Here is an 18,906-nt window from a genome sequence, read left to right as displayed (position 1 = left end):
ATTTCCATAATGCCAAGGAGAGAGAAAGTCGAATTTATTCCAAAACAATTATTGCTGCAGGACTATCAAAAAAATTAATTCAATGTGCTTATATTGGTGCCTTTCAATTGTTTGTAAACGATCTCCGATCGATAACAAAACAATTGACATTGAACTTAACAAACAATTAACACCAATTGAACATTGCGTAGCTCAATAATTGAAAACGAATGCTGCATCGATATATTGATTGATATTAGAATCTCGAAATCTTTTGTTTTCAATAACATTTTGACGTAACTTGTCAAATAAGGGAGTTTAAGGAACTTTGACGCCCTCTAGCGGCCAAACAGTGTTACCAATTAAATCGTGGGGGATATTTTTGGAAAGCTTGAAATCTGCTCTATCTTTTGTTTTAAATGACATTTTGACGTAACTTGTCAAATAAGGGAGTAATTTAGGATTAAAGCAGTGGGTGTTACAAAATAAGTGATTTTATGGTTAACGAACTTTGACGCCTTCTAGTGGCCAAACGGTGTTACCAATCAAATCGTGGGGGGATATTTTTGGAAAGCTTGAAATCTGCTCTATCTTTTGTTTTCTATAACATTTTGACGTAACTTGTCAAATAAGGGAGTAATCTAGAGTCAAAGCAGCGGGTGTCACAAAATATGTGATTTTATAGAGAAGAAACTTTGACGCCCTCTAGCGGCCAAACGGTGTTACCAATCAAATCGTGGGGGGATATTTTTGGAAAGCTTGAAATCTGCTCTATCTTTTGTTTTCTATAACATTTTGCCGTAACTTGTCAAATAAGGGAGTAATCTAGAGTCAAAGCAGCGGGTGTCACAAAATATGTGATTTTATAGAGAAGAAACTTTGACGCTCTCTAGCGGCCAAACGGTGTTACCAATCAAATCGTGGGGGGATATTTTTGGAAAGCTTGAAATCTGCTCTATCTTTTGTTTTCTATGATATTTTGACGTAACTTGTCAAATAAGGGAGTAATCTAGAGTCAAAGCAGCGGGTGTCACAAAATATGTGATTTTATAGAGAAGAAACTTTGACGCCCTCTAGCGGCCAAACGGTGTTACCAATCAAATCGTGGGGGGATATTTTTGGAAAGCTTGAAATCTGCTCTATCTTTTGTTTTCTATGATATTTTGACGTAACTTGTCAAATAAGGGAGTAATCTAGAGTCAAAGCAGCGGGTGTTGCAAAATAAGTGATTTTATGGTTAACGAACTTTGACGCCCTCTAGTGGCCAAACGGTATAATCAATCAAATCGTGGGGGCATATTTTTGGAAAGCTTGAAATCTGCTCTATCTTTTGTTTTCTATGATATTTTGACGTAACTTGTCAAATAAGGGAGTAATCTAGAGTCAAAGCAGCGGGTGTCACAAAATATGTGATTTTATAGAGAAGAAACTTTGACGCCCTCTAGCGGCCAAACGGTGTTACCAATCAAATCGTGGGGGGATATTTTTGGAAAGCTTGAAATCTGCTCTATCTTTTGTTTTCTATAACATTTTGACGTAACTTGTCAAATAAGGGAGTAATCTAGAGTCAAAGCAGCGGGTGTTGCAAAATAAGTGATTTTATGGTTAACGAACTTTGACGCCCTCTAGTGGCCAAACGGTGTTACCAATCAAATCGTGGGGGATATTTTTGGAAAGCTTGAAATCTGCTCTATCTTTTGTTTTCTATAACATTTTGACGTAACTTGTCAAATAAGGGAGTAATTTCGAGTCAAAGCAGCGGGTGTTGCAAAATAAGTGATTTTATAGAGAAGAAACTTTGACGCCCTCTAGCGGCCAAACAGTGTTACCAATCAAATCGTGGGGGATATTTTTGGAAAGCTTGAAATCTGCTCTATCTTTTGTTTTCTATAACATTTTGACGTAACTTGTCAAATAAGGGAGTAATCTAGAGTCAAAGCAGCGGGTGTCAAAAAATATGTGATTTTATAATGAAGAAACTTTGACGCCCTCTAGCGGCCAAACGGTGTTACCAATCAAATCGTGGGGGGATATTTTTGGAAAGCTTGAAATCTGCTCTATCTTTTGTTTTAAATGACATTTTGACGTAACTTGTCAAATAAGGGAGTAATTTAGGATTAAAGCAGCGGGTGTCAAAAAATATGTGATTTTATAATGAAGAAACTTTGACGCCCTCTAGCGGCCAAACAGTGTTACCAATCAAATCGTGGGGGATATTTTTGGAAAGCTTGAAATCTGCTCTATCTTTTGTTTTCTATAACATTTTGACGTAACTTGTCAAATAAGGGAGTAATCTAGAGTCAAAGCAGCGGGTGTTGCAAAATAAGTGATTTTATGGTTAACGAACTTTGACGCCCTCTAGTGGCCAAACGGTGTTACCAATCAAATCGTGGGGGGATATTTTTGGAAAGCTTGAAATCTGCTCTATCTTTTGTTTTCTATAACATTTTGACGTAACTTGTCAAATAAGGGAGTAATCTAGAGTCAAAGCAGCGGGTGTCACAAAATATGTGATTTTATAGAGAAGGCACTTTGACGCCCTCTAGCGGCCAAACGGTGTTACCAATCAAATCGTGTGGGGATATTTTTGGAAAGCTTGAAATCTGCTCTATCTTTTGTTTTAAATGACATTTTGACGTAACTTGTCAAATAAGGGAGTAATTTAGGATTAAAGCAGTGGGTGTTACAAAATAAGTGATTTTATGGTTAACGAACTTTGACGCCTTCTAGTGGCCAAACGGTGTTACCAATCAAATCGTGGGGGGATATTTTTGGAAAGCTTGAAATCTGCTCTATCTTTTGTTTTCTATAACATTTTGACGTAACTTGTCAAATAAGGGAGTAATCTAGAGTCAAAGCAGCGGGTGTTGCAAAATATGTGATTTTATAGAGAAGAAACTTTGACGCCCTCTAGCGGCCAAACGGTGTTACCAATCAAATCGTGGGGGGATATTTTTGGAAAGCTTGAAATCTGCTCTATCTTTTGTTTTCTATAACATTTTGACGTAACTTGTCAAATAAGGGAGTAATTTCGAGTCAAAGCAGCGGGTGTCACAAAATATGTGATTTTATAGAGAAGAAACTTTGACGCCCTCTAGCGGCCAAACAGTGTTACCAATCAAATCGTGGGGGATATTTTTGGAAAGCTTGAAATCTGCTCTATCTTTTGTTTTCTATAACATTTTGACGTAACTTGTCAAATAAGGGAGTAATCTAGAGTCAAAGCAGCGGGTGTTGCAAAATAAGTGATTTTATGGTTAACGAACTTTGACGCCCTCTAGTGGCCAAACGGTGTTACCAATCAAATCGTGGGGGATATTTTTGGAAAGCTTGAAATCTGCTCTATCTTTTGTTTTAAATGACATTTTGACGTAACTTGTCAAATAAGGGAGTAATTTAGGATTAAAGCAGTGGGTGTTACAAAATAAGTGATTTTATGGTTAACGAACTTTGACGCCCTCTAGTGGCCAAACGGTGTTACCAATCAAATCGTGGGGGATATTTTTGGAAAGCTTGAAATCTGCTCTATCTTTTGTTTTCTATAACATTTTGACGTAACTTGTCAAATAAGGGAGTAATCTAGAGTCAAAGCAGCGGGTGTCACAAAATATGTGATTTTATAGAGAAGAAACTTTGACGCCCTCTAGCGGCCAAACAGTGTTACCAATCAAATCGTGGGGGATATTTTTGGAAAGCTTGAAATCTGCTCTATCTTTTGTTTTCTATAACATTTTGACGTAACTTGTCAAATAAGGGAGTAATCTAGAGTCAAAGCAGCGGGTGTCACAAAATATGTGATTTTATAGAGAAGAAACTTTGACGCCCTCTAGCGGCCAAACGGTGTTACCAATCAAATCGTGTGGGGATATTTTTGGAAAGCTTGAAATCTGCTCTATCTTTTGTTTTAAATGACATTTTGACGTAACTTGTCAAATAAGGGAGTAATTTAGGATTAAAGCAGTGGGTGTTACAAAATAAGTGATTTTATGGTTAACGAACTTTGACGCCCTCTAGTGGCCAAACGGTGTTACCAATCAAATCGTGGGGGATATTTTTGGAAAGCTTGAAATCTGCTCTATCTTTTGTTTTCTATAACATTTTGACGTAACTTGTCAAATAAGGGAGTAATCTAGAGTCAAAGCAGCGGGTGTTGCAAAATAAGTGATTTTATGGTTAACGAACTTTGACGCCCTCTAGTGGCCAAACGGTGTTACCAATCAAATCGTGGGGGATATTTTTGGAAAGCTTGAAATCTGCTCTATCTTTTGTTTTCTATAACATTTTGACGTAACTTGTCAAATAAGGGAGTAATTTCGAGTCAAAGCAGCGGGTGTTGCAAAATAAATGATTTTATGGTTAACGAACTTTGACGCCCTCTAGTGGCCAAACGGTATAATCAATCAAATCGTGGGGGCATATTTTTGGAAAGCTTGAAATCTGCTCTATCTTTTGTTTTAAATGACATTTTGACGTAACTTGTCAAATAAGGGAGTAATTTAGGATTAAAGCAGTGGGTGTTACAAAATAAGTGATTTTATGGTTAACGAACTTTGACGCCTTCTAGTGGCCAAACGGTGTTACCAATCAAATCGTGGGGGATATTTTTGGAAAGCTTGAAATCTGCTCTATCTTTTGTTTTCTATAACATTTTGCCGTAACTTGTCAAATAAGGGAGTAATCTAGAGTCAAAGCAGCGGGTGTCACAAAATATGTGATTTTATAGAGAAGAAACTTTGACGCCCTCTAGCGGCCAAACAGTGTTACCAATCAAATCGTGGGGGGATATTTTTGGAAAGCTTGAAATCTGCTCTATCTTTTGTTTTCAATGACATTTTGACGTAACTTGTCAAATAAGGGAGTAATCTAGAGTCAAAGCAGCGGGTGTCACAAAATATGTGATTTTATAGAGAAGAAACTTTGACGCCCTCTAGCGGCCAAACAGTGTTACCAATCAAATCGTGGGGGATATTTTTGGAAAGCTTGAAATCTGCTCTATCTTTTGTTTTCTATAACATTTTGACGTAACTTGTCAAATAAGGGAGTAATTTCGAGTCAAAGCAGCGGGTGTCACAAAATATGTGATTTTATAGAGAAGAAACTTTGACGCCCTCTAGCGGCCAAACGGTGTTACCAATCAAATCGTGGGGGCATATTTTTGGAAAGCTTGAAATCTGCTCTATCTTTTGTTTTCTATGACATTTTGACGTAACTTGTCAAATAAGGGAGTAATCTAGAGTCAAAGCAGCGGGTGTTGCAAAATAAGTGATTTTATGGTTAACGAACTTTGACGCCCTCTAGTGGCCAAACGGTGTTACCAATCAAATCGTGGGGGGATATTTTTGGAAAGCTTGAAATCTGCTCTATCTTTTGTTTTCTATAACATTTTGACGTAACTTGTCAAATAAGGGAGTAATTTCGAGTCAAAGCAGCGGGTGTTGCAAAATAAGTGATTTTATAGAGAAGAAACTTTGACGCCCTCTAGCGGCCAAACAGTGTTACCAATCAAATCGTGGGGGATATTTTTGGAAAGCTTGAAATCTGCTCTATCTTTTGTTTTCTATAACATTTTGACGTAACTTGTCAAATAAGGGAGTAATCTAGAGTCAAAGCAGCGGGTGTCAAAAAATATGTGATTTTATAATGAAGAAACTTTGACGCCCTCTAGCGGCCAAACGGTGTTACCAATCAAATCGTGTGGGGATATTTTTAGAAAGCTTGAAATCTGCTCTATCTTTTGTTTTCAATGACATTTTGACGTAACTTGTCAAATAAGGGAGTAATTTCGAGTCAAAGCAGCGGGTGTCACAAAATATGTGATTTTATAGAGAAGAAACTTTGACGCTCTCTAGCGGCCAAACGGTGTTACCAATCAAATCGTGGGGGGATATTTTTGGAAAGCTTGAAATCTGCTCTATCTTTTGTTTTCTATAACATTTTGCCGTAACTTGTCAAATAAGGGAGTAATCTAGAGTCAAAGCAGCGGGTGTCACAAAATATGTGATTTTATAGAGAAGAAACTTTGACGCTCTCTAGCGGCCAAACGGTGTTACCAATCAAATCGTGGGGGGATATTTTTGGAAAGCTTGAAATCTGCTCTATCTTTTGTTTTCTATGATATTTTGACGTAACTTGTCAAATAAGGGAGTAATCTAGAGTCAAAGCAGCGGGTGTCACAAAATATGTGATTTTATAGAGAAGAAACTTTGACGCCCTCTAGCGGCCAAACGGTGTTACCAATCAAATCGTGGGGGGATATTTTTGGAAAGCTTGAAATCTGCTCTATCTTTTGTTTTCTATGATATTTTGACGTAACTTGTCAAATAAGGGAGTAATCTAGAGTCAAAGCAGCGGGTGTTGCAAAATAAGTGATTTTATGGTTAACGAACTTTGACGCCCTCTAGTGGCCAAACGGTATAATCAATCAAATCGTGGGGGCATATTTTTGGAAAGCTTGAAATCTGCTCTATCTTTTGTTTTCTATGATATTTTGACGTAACTTGTCAAATAAGGGAGTAATCTAGAGTCAAAGCAGCGGGTGTCACAAAATATGTGATTTTATAGAGAAGAAACTTTGACGCCCTCTAGCGGCCAAACGGTGTTACCAATCAAATCGTGGGGGGATATTTTTGGAAAGCTTGAAATCTGCTCTATCTTTTGTTTTCTATAACATTTTGACGTAACTTGTCAAATAAGGGAGTAATCTAGAGTCAAAGCAGCGGGTGTTGCAAAATAAGTGATTTTATGGTTAACGAACTTTGACGCCCTCTAGTGGCCAAACGGTGTTACCAATCAAATCGTGGGGGGATATTTTTGGAAAGCTTGAAATCTGCTCTATCTTTTGTTTTCTATAACATTTTGACGTAACTTGTCAAATAAGGGAGTAATCTAGAGTCAAAGCAGCGGGTGTTGCAAAATAAGTGATTTTATGGTTAACGAACTTTGACGCCCTCTAGTGGCCAAACGGTGTTACCAATCAAATCGTGGGGGATATTTTTGGAAAGCTTGAAATCTGCTCTATCTTTTGTTTTCTATAACATTTTGACGTAACTTGTCAAATAAGGGAGTAATCTAGAGTCAAAGCAGCGGGTGTCAAAAAATATGTGATTTTATAATGAAGAAACTTTGACGCCCTCTAGCGGCCAAACGGTGTTACCAATCAAATCGTGGGGGGATATTTTTGGAAAGCTTGAAATCTGCTCTATCTTTTGTTTTAAATGACATTTTGACGTAACTTGTCAAATAAGGGAGTAATTTAGGATTAAAGCAGTGGGTGTTACAAAATAAGTGATTTTATGGTTAACGAACTTTGACGCCTTCTAGTGGCCAAACGGTGTTACCCATCAAATCGTGGGGGGATATTGTTGGAAAGCTTGAAATCTGCTCTATCTTTTGTTTTCTATAACATTTTGACGTAACTTGTCAAATAAGGGAGTAATTTAGAGTCAAAGCAGCGGGTGTCACAAAATATGTGATTTTATAGAGAAGAAACTTTGACGCCCTCTAGCGGCCAAACAGTGTTACCAATCAAATCGTGGGGGATATTTTTGGAAAGCTTGAAATCTGCTCTATCTTTTGTTTTCAATGACATTTTGACGTAACTTGTCAAATAAGGGAGTAATCTAGAGTCAAAGCAGCGGGTGTTGCAAAATAAGTGATTTTATGGTTAACGAACTTTGACGCCCTCTAGTGGCCAAACGGTGTTACCAATCAAATCGTGGGGGGATATTTTTGGAAAGCTTGAAATCTGCTCTATCTTTTGTTTTCAATGACATTTTGACGTAACTTGTCAAATAAGGGAGTAATTTCGAGTCAAAGCAGCGGCTGTCACAAAATATGTGATTTTATAGAGAAGAAACTTTGACGCCCTCTAGCGGCCAAACAGTGTTACCAATCAAATCGTGGGGGATATTTTTGGAAAGCTTGAAATCTGCTCTATCTTTTGTTTTCTATAACATTTTGACGTAACTTGTCAAATAAGGGAGTAATCTAGAGTCAAAGCAGCGGGTGTTGCAAAATAAGTGATTTTATAGAGAAGAAACTTTGACGCTCTCTAGCGGCCAAACGGTGTTACCAATCAAATCGTGGGGGGATATTTTTGGAAAGCTTGAAATCTGCTCTATCTTTTGTTTTCTATAACATTTTGACGTAACTTGTCAAATAAGGGAGTAATCTAGAGTCAAAGCAGCGGGTGTCACAAAATATGTGATTTTATAGAGAAGAAACTTTGACGCCCTCTAGCGGCCAAACGGTGTTACCAATCAAATCGTGGGGGGATATTTTTGGAAAGCTTGAAATCTGCTCTATCTTTTGTTTTCTATGATATTTTGACGTAACTTGTCAAATAAGGGAGTAATCTAGAGTCAAAGCAGCGGGTGTCACAAAATATGTGATTTTATAGAGAAGAAACTTTGACGCCCTCTAGCGGCCAAACGGTGTTACCAATCAAATCGTGGGGGGATATTTTTGGAAAGCTTGAAATCTGCTCTATCTTTTGTTTTCTATAACATTTTGACGTAACTTGTCAAATAAGGGAGTAATTTAGAGTCAAAGCAGCGGGTGTCACAAAATATGTGATTTTATAGAGAAGAAACTTTGACGCCCTCTAGCGGCCAAACGGTGTTACCAATCAAATCGTGTGGGGATATTTTTGGAAAGCTTGAAATCTGCTCTATCTTTTGTTTTCTATAACATTTTGACGTAACTTGTCAAATAAGGGAGTAATTTAGAGTCAAAGCAGCGGGTGTCACAAAATATGTGATTTTATAGAGAAGAAACTTTGACGCCCTCTAGCGGCCAAACGGTGTTACCAATCAAATCGTGGGGGGATATTTTTGGAAAGCTTGAAATCTGCTCTATCTTTTGTTTTCTATAACATTTTGACGTAACTTGTCAAATAAGGGAGTAATCTAGAGTCAAAGCAGCGGGTGTTGCAAAATAAGTGATTTTATGGTTAACGAACTTTGACGCCCTCTAGTGGCCAAACGGTGTTACCAATCAAATCGTGGGGGATATTTTTGGAAAGCTTGAAATCTGCTCTATCTTTTGTTTTCTATAACATTTTGACGTAACTTGTCAAATAAGGGAGTAATCTAGAGTCAAAGCAGCGGGTGTCAAAAAATATGTGATTTTATAATGAAGAAACTTTGACGCCCTCTAGCGGCCAAACGGTGTTACCAATCAAATCGTGGGGGGATATTTTTGGAAAGCTTGAAATCTGCTCTATCTTTTGTTTTAAATGACATTTTGACGTAACTTGTCAAATAAGGGAGTAATTTAGGATTAAAGCAGTGGGTGTTACAAAATAAGTGATTTTATGGTTAACGAACTTTGACGCCTTCTAGTGGCCAAACGGTGTTACCCATCAAATCGTGGGGGGATATTGTTGGAAAGCTTGAAATCTGCTCTATCTTTTGTTTTCTATAACATTTTGACGTAACTTGTCAAATAAGGGAGTAATTTAGAGTCAAAGCAGCGGGTGTCACAAAATATGTGATTTTATAGAGAAGAAACTTTGACGCCCTCTAGCGGCCAAACAGTGTTACCAATCAAATCGTGGGGGATATTTTTGGAAAGCTTGAAATCTGCTCTATCTTTTGTTTTCAATGACATTTTGACGTAACTTGTCAAATAAGGGAGTAATCTAGAGTCAAAGCAGCGGGTGTTGCAAAATAAGTGATTTTATGGTTAACGAACTTTGACGCCCTCTAGTGGCCAAACGGTGTTACCAATCAAATCGTGGGGGGATATTTTTGGAAAGCTTGAAATCTGCTCTATCTTTTGTTTTCAATGACATTTTGACGTAACTTGTCAAATAAGGGAGTAATTTCGAGTCAAAGCAGCGGCTGTCACAAAATATGTGATTTTATAGAGAAGAAACTTTGACGCCCTCTAGCGGCCAAACAGTGTTACCAATCAAATCGTGGGGGATATTTTTGGAAAGCTTGAAATCTGCTCTATCTTTTGTTTTCTATAACATTTTGACGTAACTTGTCAAATAAGGGAGTAATCTAGAGTCAAAGCAGCGGGTGTTGCAAAATAAGTGATTTTATAGAGAAGAAACTTTGACGCTCTCTAGCGGCCAAACGGTGTTACCAATCAAATCGTGGGGGGATATTTTTGGAAAGCTTGAAATCTGCTCTATCTTTTGTTTTCTATAACATTTTGACGTAACTTGTCAAATAAGGGAGTAATCTAGAGTCAAAGCAGCGGGTGTCACAAAATATGTGATTTTATAGAGAAGAAACTTTGACGCCCTCTAGCGGCCAAACGGTGTTACCAATCAAATCGTGGGGGGATATTTTTGGAAAGCTTGAAATCTGCTCTATCTTTTGTTTTCTATGATATTTTGACGTAACTTGTCAAATAAGGGAGTAATCTAGAGTCAAAGCAGCGGGTGTCACAAAATATGTGATTTTATAGAGAAGAAACTTTGACGCCCTCTAGCGGCCAAACGGTGTTACCAATCAAATCGTGGGGGGATATTTTTGGAAAGCTTGAAATCTGCTCTATCTTTTGTTTTCTATAACATTTTGACGTAACTTGTCAAATAAGGGAGTAATTTAGAGTCAAAGCAGCGGGTGTCACAAAATATGTGATTTTATAGAGAAGAAACTTTGACGCCCTCTAGCGGCCAAACGGTGTTACCAATCAAATCGTGTGGGGATATTTTTGGAAAGCTTGAAATCTGCTCTATCTTTTGTTTTCTATAACATTTTGACGTAACTTGTCAAATAAGGGAGTAATTTAGAGTCAAAGCAGCGGGTGTCACAAAATATGTGATTTTATAGAGAAGAAACTTTGACGCCCTCTAGCGGCCAAACGGTGTTACCAATCAAATCGTGGGGGGATATTTTTGGAAAGCTTGAAATCTGCTCTATCTTTTGTTTTCTATAACATTTTGACGTAACTTGTCAAATAAGGGAGTAATTTAGAGTCAAAGCAGCGGGTGTCACAAAATATGTGATTTTATAGAGAAGAAACTTTGACGCCCTCTAGCGGCCAAACGGTGTTACCAATCAAATCGTGGGGGGATATTTTTGGAAAGCTTGAAATCTGCTCTATCTTTTGTTTTCTATAACATTTTGACGTAACTTGTCAAATAAGGGAGTAATTTAGAGTCAAAGCAGCGGGTGTCACAAAATATGTGATTTTATAGAGAAGAAACTTTGACGCCCTCTAGCGGCCAAACGGTGTTACCAATCAAATCGTGGGGGGATATTTTTGGAAAGCTTGAAATCTGCTCTATCTTTTGTTTTCTATAACATTTTGACGTAACTTGTCAAATAAGGGAGTAATTTAGAGTCAAAGCAGCGGGTGTCACAAAATATGTGATTTTATAGAGAAGAAACTTTGACGCCCTCTAGCGGCCAAACGGTATAATCAATCAACTCGTGTGGAGATAAAAAGAAAAAAAAAACATGAAACTATCCTACACGTACCTGGATGAGACACCGCTAAGTGAGCTTTGCTCCCTGAGTACAACAGATGTCACGTGTTGCTCACCAAAATGGATATAAGTGGGAGAATTTTTCGCGACTGGTTGGCTCTCGCTCACAGTCTCATCGTCCCGGACCAGACCTTTATTCTCCACCCCCACTCCTCGTTCAAATATATGGCGTCTGCAAATTCTCTTTTATTGTTACAGCAACAAGAAAATGTGTTGTTTACTTGTTTTCGATTCCAATTGCGGCTTCTGCGCGTCCCTTCCTCTTAGCCACGCCCAACAGAAAAAACGCCAACACCAGTAAAAGTACCAGGACACTAATAATGGACACCCCAATCACGAACCAAGTATTTCTCGATTTCGACAAGCTTTGAGGCTCGTTGAATTTCACGTACGCTGTAATAATTAAAAATAGAGTATCTGGGGATTGCACCAATAAGAATAATCGTACGTTCTGCTTTAATTTCAAAAGGGTAACCAAGCTCGGCGGTCACTTCTTGGTCCGAAACCAACGTCATGTCATTGGCAGCAGTGTGCGCGTCCACCGGCTTGCCCAGCATCTCCACATGGTACACCACCTCGATTTTACCATCTCCGTTTTGCTTGTTCACCTCGTGAATGTACACGTTGACCGGTTTGACGTCTCTTTTTTGACGAGTCAGAATGCCTAGATGGCGCTCCTGTTGTCTAGTCAATACGTCACACATCAAGAACAACAACGCTTTCCGTATTCTCCTCCTACCTTTCGAAAGCGATTTTGTACAGTCGGGCCAGGCTATTTTTCAAATCGACTATCACGGGATCCTTCCCGTCTCCTTTGAGTACGGTCAACAGCCAAAACTGCTGACTAGCGTTGGAGAAGTCGTTTGGAAGAGTTGCTGAAGGAGTGATTTCTCCTGGTAGACTTGAAGCAGCTGGAGTACAGTTGGATTTTTTGCATTCGTCACCCTTTTTAAGTTTGAGCACGGATGATAAGAAGAGAGAATTGCAAATTAACGCTCTAGACAAAGATGGTAGTGAAAACGGATGTGACGTCACTTGTTGGCCACAACACTTTCCGATCAAGTTGTCACTTGACTAACTGTTAAATGACGTCACATCCGGTTTAGCACATTTGACACTTGGGAAGTTAATCTCCATCTTTGTCTAGAGCATTGAATTGCAATACTTCTTTGTTCCTATTATAGGAATTTCCATACTTCCATACCATCTATACTGAAAATCAAACTAGGTTAGGATGACGTCACAACCGGAAAATAGAAACAATATTTTTACTACCACTGAAATTTCTCGCAAAGTGCGCGGGAAATAGCTACTTTGCGATCATTCATAGAAAGAAGTTCCAAACCTTCCACGAATTTTCTAAAATTGTCAAGAAAAGCAGTTTGTTGCTTGTGAAGTAATCACAAATTACAAAAGTGACGTCATACCAATTTGCTTGAATTTCAGTATATTTCAAATTAAAACCCACTTACATGAACAGTTTGCGTGGGGGGTGTTTGAATAAACACGGTACTGACTACGGTGGACGTTCTGTAAACCACGGCGGGTTCTTCGGTGGTCCACAAGTCTTCTTGATCGTCGTCACCGTCTCCGGATCCGGTCCAGAAGAAGTCTTCAAATTTGTAGGATTTCTGGTCGGTGTAACGAGCATTTTCCAGAAGAAGTAACTCTGCATTTAAAAGAGTTGCATGTAACATGATTGTAAACAACAGAGATGTTGGATCAATATGATTGAGAGGATGAGAACAGTATAAGAAGTGCCATGCACCCAGAGCACCATAAAATGTTTGCTTTTATACGTTTTTCAGGACAAACAATATCCATTTGTAAAGTATGAATGGAGGCGAAACACGCAAGTCATTGGAAGTTACTCTGTTTACCTAGGGCCAATGAACTATTTCCTATACAAAGTTAAAACTATTTAGGTCATTTTATTTTGTTACATAGCAAAAGATTTTATGACTGTTATACCTGTTCCATAAGCGTTCGTAGCTAAACTAGCCACATCAACGTTAGTAAAATCCAAATCTTCTTTGCTGGCATTCAAACAAACAATCACACTACACAATATCCAAAGTTTCATCCCAAAGGCCACCTTCAGAACCGCTTATGTTCGTTCACTGGCTCGTTCCCATATTTCCGCACCAGGATGGTGCCTGCACGTGCCCAGACCCGAAACTGATGCTGATCCTCCCCGTTTTGATTCGTTTAACTTCCGGAAAATTGATCAAACGTGACGTGCTTTTTGTACGAGCCGAGGACGGCGATTCGCAAGGCTCGAAAAGCGGTATCATTGTGTTTTTTACCTGTAACCCTAATGGAAATACGCTCCCAGTTTTTCTCTGTATGTGTGTTTGAGCGGGGTTGCCATTGAAACGGACAATAACAACATTATTTTATCACGTGGTCATTGATACATCTATCAGTGTTGTTTGTCTTTTAAACAACTTTCTGTTCAATTTTGTTTTAAACCTGAGAAACATACAAAACACACAAGTAGTTTTCGTAAACAGAAAACCAAACAGTTGCCACATTTTAAAACTTTCCCATTCATTTGAATTTTATTAATTGTTTAATCTTGTTCTGGGGATTTCCCTTAAAACAATTTCACAATCATTGTAATTAACAATACAGTATTGAAATAAAAGTAATGCGGTTTACGTGCTAATTATAAATACTTTTTGGATGATTATTCCTACCGAGCCTAAACAAAAATGTTCCCAATGCTACTAACTAATTACGTGTTGATTGTGCGTTTGTGGTGAACACCACAATGAATTTCAACAAACGTGACCAAACTTCCGATAGTTAATGCACTTGCATTCAAATTTTAGGCAATAAAATGACTCACAAATTAAACAGGTAATCAACAGGAGCCCTTCTCCTTGACTATTATGAACGGACGCGTTTGCGTACACATACCAGTGCAGAAAATGGTTGATTAGAATATTTTGTAACACCACAGTGGTTAAGGTGGCAGTGCGCATTTGGTCAAGCGATCGACCAGTCAAACCTGCTTTTTTTAGTTACGCGCCTATACAACAACGTAGCAATGAAGTGTTTTACCGGTGTCGTTTTGTTGGTCGGGTTGGTGTGGTGCGAAAACGAGAACGGGAGAAGTGGAGGTTACTATAACCCAGACCAGTTGAGTTTAAAATAAATACAATTTAACTAAAACCCATCCATTAACATATAAAAATTTTACTCACCATCTTGGTTTTGTCCAGTTTTTCCCCGTCTGAATTCAATTCCGGACTTCTCCAATTGCTCCGTAGATCAGCTGGAAATCAACTATATACATTAACAGTCATTAACTACCATTTTCCTAACCTATTGTATTTATGAAGGTTTTCTGTCTCTGTAAATCTTTAAATCGTTTACAGACAAGGCTATCCTGACGTGAATGATTTTAGTCTCCCCCATGGGCAGCCAAAAAGAGGGTTCTTTTTACCCCCACCACCGCCCCCTGACCGGTACCATCACCATCACGATGGGCCCCCACACGAACATCACCACCAGCACAGCTACCACCGCTCAGACACTGATCAACCGTATGAAACAGATTCTGCTTCCTTAAACTATACTGTGAGTAGATAAAACAGATTTCGGTGCATACATTACCATTCTCGTGACCCAAATTTCCACTAAACACTTACAAAATGGAGTTTTAGATTCCTTTAGACTTTGCATTTTCTCTGAACGACTATATTGCGTCTGACTTAATGCTGAACGCCATCGAGGATAAGCCGGACGATTTAACAGGCACCAACGCTTTTTCACGTAAGTATTTTATTTGTTTTTCTACGTTTTCAATACAAAAATATAACAATCACACTCTTGGGAAGAGTTGCCTTAAAGTATACTATAAAACTAGGTGAACAATTAACAATTATCGCTTCGAACACAAGTACAAGTCTCCTCTTTACTGTTATAATATTCCAGGAACCATTTCCAATTTGTGACCACAAGTTTGCATAAATCACAAGCTATATTTACTTGGATTCGATCACATGACCTGAACTGTCAAATTGCACTGCAATACAGGGTTAGCCACCCAAACAGTTCATTAAAAAAAAATGAAAAAAAAATATGGTAGGAAGGAGCATAAAGCAGGTTTTACACCAAAAATTTTACTTCAAAGAAATTGGACACATTTATTTGATCAAATTTTATGTCATCAAATAAATTCATGGCAACCAAGAAGATTATTCCTACTTTGTTTTCTTATTTTTCTGGTTTTTTGAATATTTTGAAATCTCATAATCGCCTTGAATACTGTATTTATGTATTGAATTCTGCAGCTTCAACTGAATACTAATAGTCAGTCTCTGATTTTAACCTCACTTTACTTTTCGTTTTTATCTGTTGGCAGTTGGCATTACGCAAAACGGCAAGTTTGATCAAATAAGTTGGATGAAAATAGAACCTGTCCTATTTGGTGAAAAATTTGAAGTAAAATTATTTGAAGGTAAATTTGACATAAAATTTTGTTTTACACTGGTAAAATTTGTCCTTGAAGCAGCTTCATGAATAAATTCATGAATTTCTTTGACATCAAAGCGCGGTGTAAAATCTGCTTAAGCAACCAAAGTGGGAGACAAAAATCGTTCAGTATGGCGGAGGTAAACTGTCAGAAAATCAGTGACGTTAATCAATCTGCTGTGGCCCACTATTCACAAATCCACTCGTCAATAAAATTAACCTTTAACGGACCGAAAAGCAAAACAAACTCATTTGAGAATAGTGGACATACTTCTTTCAAACAAAACTTTCTACAACTTTCAATATACCAAGAAAATTTGACTCGAAAAAGCAAGAAAACAAACTGGGTTTTCTGAGGCACTTGCAGATCATGATAGTGAAGTTCTGAGGTAACTATAGAATGTACGGAACAGATCTGGAATTAGCAAGAAAAATCTTCTTTGACAATGAACATTCTACAGCTTTTCTTATACTAATCAGGCACTGGAAAAATAATATTATATTTGTTTCCATTTTTGGTGTGGTGTCGATTTTTTTTACTGATTTTTGACACCTGCCAAAATGCAAGTCGTTTTGCTCTATCTCATTCTGTCATTTTTCAAACGTCAATATCTCGAAAACCGTTGTACATATTTATAGGTACATGAAAATCATTTGAAATCGACAGGACTATTCAAAAATACAATAATATACAAGGTGTTCCAATTAAAATCCAGTTAAACCGGAAGTGACAGAAAGATACAAATATTTTTAAAACATAGCACTCATCAAATTTTGTTTTTAATTCCAAAATTTCAAATTTCTATTAATATTGGATTTTAATGAACGGTTTGGGTGGCTGAACTTGTATTTACTTGTCTGGCAAGTACTGCACGGATTTGATGTTATTCAATCACATGACTAAACTGTCAAATTACATCGCACGTCATCCCTGCAATATTTCTCCATTTTGGTGCATTGGTGTAAAATGGTTCTTATTCAAAAAAATCAAACAAATCATCACATTTTCAACATTCCCCTATGAAGATGTAATAATTGCAATAAAGTGTGAATAAAGCTGGACTGGGTTTTTTAAACTGTCCAGTGCACAGATAATTGAATTTTTCTAAATAAATTCAATGATACAAAACTCTCGTTTATATCAATCTTGAAACTAAAATCAGCAACTTTCCTGATATAATAAGCAAAATTATAATTTTTTTTTTTGGATACGAACCTAGTACGGCAACGATTTGCTTTCGCGTGTCAAACACAACTCAGTTTTCCGGCTCTTCAGCCTCAAAATCCTTCATCAAATTTCTGCGACACTTTACGTTTCCCTCGTAGATAATCAAGTAGAAACTGCTGTCTTTAATGTCTTTCGTGCAATCGTAAGCTATGTGCAGTTTGCACGGTCGCTGCCACTTGGTCTCCGGCTGTAACTTCTTCGAACTGGGTCGGTGAAACTCCACGTGCCCTTCGGCGGTCAGGAATTTGACTCGTACGTCGGTGTTGTCGTTCTCGCCCTCCACCACGTCCAAATCGCCCACATCCACCGGTGTTGTGATTTTTTGGCGTTTTCTTGGTGATTCGCTTCCGTTTTTGGTGGGTGAGGGAGGGGAATCGCCCAGATTGAGTCGACCAATCGGACGCCTGGCGCTAGTCGATGCCTGCGTTTGTTTCACCGGCGTAAACAGCAAAGTAGGTCGTGGGGGACTCAAGAAGGCCGATCGTAAAATCCTTTTGGCCGGTCTACATCATAAACACCAAACAAGTTTGAAAATTACAGTAAAATCCATCTCACTCACCTAATTGTCCGAATTTTGTGGCAATCACGAAAACCAATCTTACTGACTGGCTTAGCTTCATAAAAAATGTGCTTCACTGGGTGTACATTAGTTTTAATGAAAGTGGCCACCTTCTTCTGGTTTTTGACAGTTTGACCAAACCAATCCAGCACAACATCCTCAGACAAATAGTACCTAAGCAGGTTCTTTGAATTGTCCATCAGATCAATGTAAAAGTCCAGAACCTGCTGGACGTCTACACCTTTTTCCTTTTCCATTATAAATAAACTAAAAAAAAAAATATAATTTTTTAGTGTCAAGCAGAGTTGGCGAAACAGACGGGGAAAACACAGAAAGAGGTGCTGCGCAACTTGCCCGCGCAGCCAAATGCATCCCTGAACTAACTACAGTCCGTCTAGCCGAATCAGATGAACGCAACGTGTTTTATGTGCCTGAATGTACCAGAATTGAAAGATGTGGCGGTTGTTGCTCTCACGTTTTACTGAGCTGTCAGGCTGAAGAATCTGAACAAGTTACTTATTCAGTAAGTACAGTACTTCCACTTTAAACCCCATAAAATACACTTTTGTGGTACAGGTAATCAAAACCGCTTACAATGAAGTAAACAAACGCTTACAGTATGTAGGAAAAGTCCCAATCACGGTGGAAAAGCACACAAAGTGTAAATGTCAGTGTAAAATTAAAGCTGAGGTTGTACTCAAATACGTTTGTAAAAATCAACACTAAAGTAAGTTTTTTAGAACTGCACCGCTTACCAAGAGTACAGGGAGTCAGAGTGCAGATGTGTCTGCAAAAATATTGATGAAGAAAAGAAGTGTTACAAAAACAGCGGTATCAAACTATGGAATCCCCATTTGTGCTCGTGCGAATGCCGGGAAATTCAACCCTGTTCTACAGGGTTTGAGTTTGATTTAAATGAATGTCGCTGCATTCAAAGTCAACTTAGAAGGAGGTACATTCTCAACACTAAAGAAGAGCCAGACTCTTAGTGCTAGACGCAATTACTACACGATTATTAGTGAAATAAGCAATCCGCATGTGATATAAAAGCATTAATAAAGTAGGGCTTACCTTTAAAACTGGGTTGTTCTTTTGCAGCTCAATACAAAGTGAGGTTAGGATCTAGTTGTTTACTATCATTTCTGTGCCCTTAACAACTGCGTTACCATGAAAAATCAAGACATACTAACTGGTTAAATAGGATTTCGGTCC

The 18,906-nt window shown here is 38.2% G+C and overlaps 3 protein-coding genes across 6 annotated transcripts in view; 1 reads left to right on the top strand and 2 right to left on the bottom strand.

Annotated features, from left to right (window-relative positions):
* Positions 1-14,894, bottom strand: part of LOC145736643 (uncharacterized) — an 18,679-nt gene extending 3,785 nt beyond the window's left edge. For 3 of the 4 annotated variants that reach the window (XM_081991061.1, XM_081991064.1, XM_081991063.1), the window contains exons 1-8: positions 14,756-14,894; positions 14,635-14,705; positions 13,397-13,739; positions 12,898-13,094; positions 12,165-12,370; positions 11,874-12,109; positions 11,647-11,818; positions 11,418-11,597 (exon numbers count right to left, since the gene is read on the bottom strand). In XM_081991061.1, coding sequence (XP_081847187.1) covers positions 11,418-11,597; positions 11,647-11,818; positions 11,874-12,109; positions 12,165-12,370; positions 12,898-13,094; positions 13,397-13,508 — 1,103 coding nt within the window. In that variant the 5' untranslated portion in view covers positions 13,509-13,739; positions 14,635-14,705; positions 14,756-14,894. Of the gene's footprint in view, positions 1-11,417; positions 11,598-11,646; positions 11,819-11,873; positions 12,110-12,164; positions 12,371-12,897; positions 13,095-13,396; positions 13,740-14,634 lie in introns of all 4 variants that reach the window. The other variant, XM_081991062.1, reaches the window with a different exon arrangement.
* Positions 14,358-18,773, top strand: LOC145736649 (uncharacterized). Its single transcript, XM_081991072.1, has 6 exons — positions 14,358-14,569; positions 14,809-15,010; positions 15,097-15,205; positions 17,988-18,217; positions 18,271-18,384; positions 18,435-18,773. The coding sequence occupies exons 1-6, from the start codon at positions 14,478-14,480 to the stop codon at positions 18,681-18,683; spliced, it is 996 nt and encodes a 331-aa protein (XP_081847198.1). The 5' UTR covers positions 14,358-14,477; the 3' UTR covers positions 18,684-18,773.
* LOC145736652 (uncharacterized) lies at positions 15,198-18,906 on the bottom strand. Its single transcript, XM_081991075.1, has 3 exons — positions 18,766-18,906; positions 17,695-17,961; positions 15,198-17,638 (listed from the first exon to the last, which is right to left on the bottom strand). The coding sequence occupies exons 2-3, from the start codon at positions 17,949-17,951 to the stop codon at positions 17,164-17,166; spliced, it is 732 nt and encodes a 243-aa protein (XP_081847201.1). The 5' UTR covers positions 17,952-17,961; positions 18,766-18,906; the 3' UTR covers positions 15,198-17,163.

This window comes from Ips typographus, linkage group LG12 (genome assembly GCF_016097725.1).
Source record: "Ips typographus isolate SLU linkage group LG12, UJ_Ityp_2.0, whole genome shotgun sequence".
Taxonomy (NCBI): Eukaryota; Metazoa; Arthropoda; class Insecta; order Coleoptera; family Curculionidae; genus Ips; species Ips typographus.
Note: the sequence above shows the minus strand (reverse complement) of the source record. Positions and strands in the feature narration are given on the sequence as shown.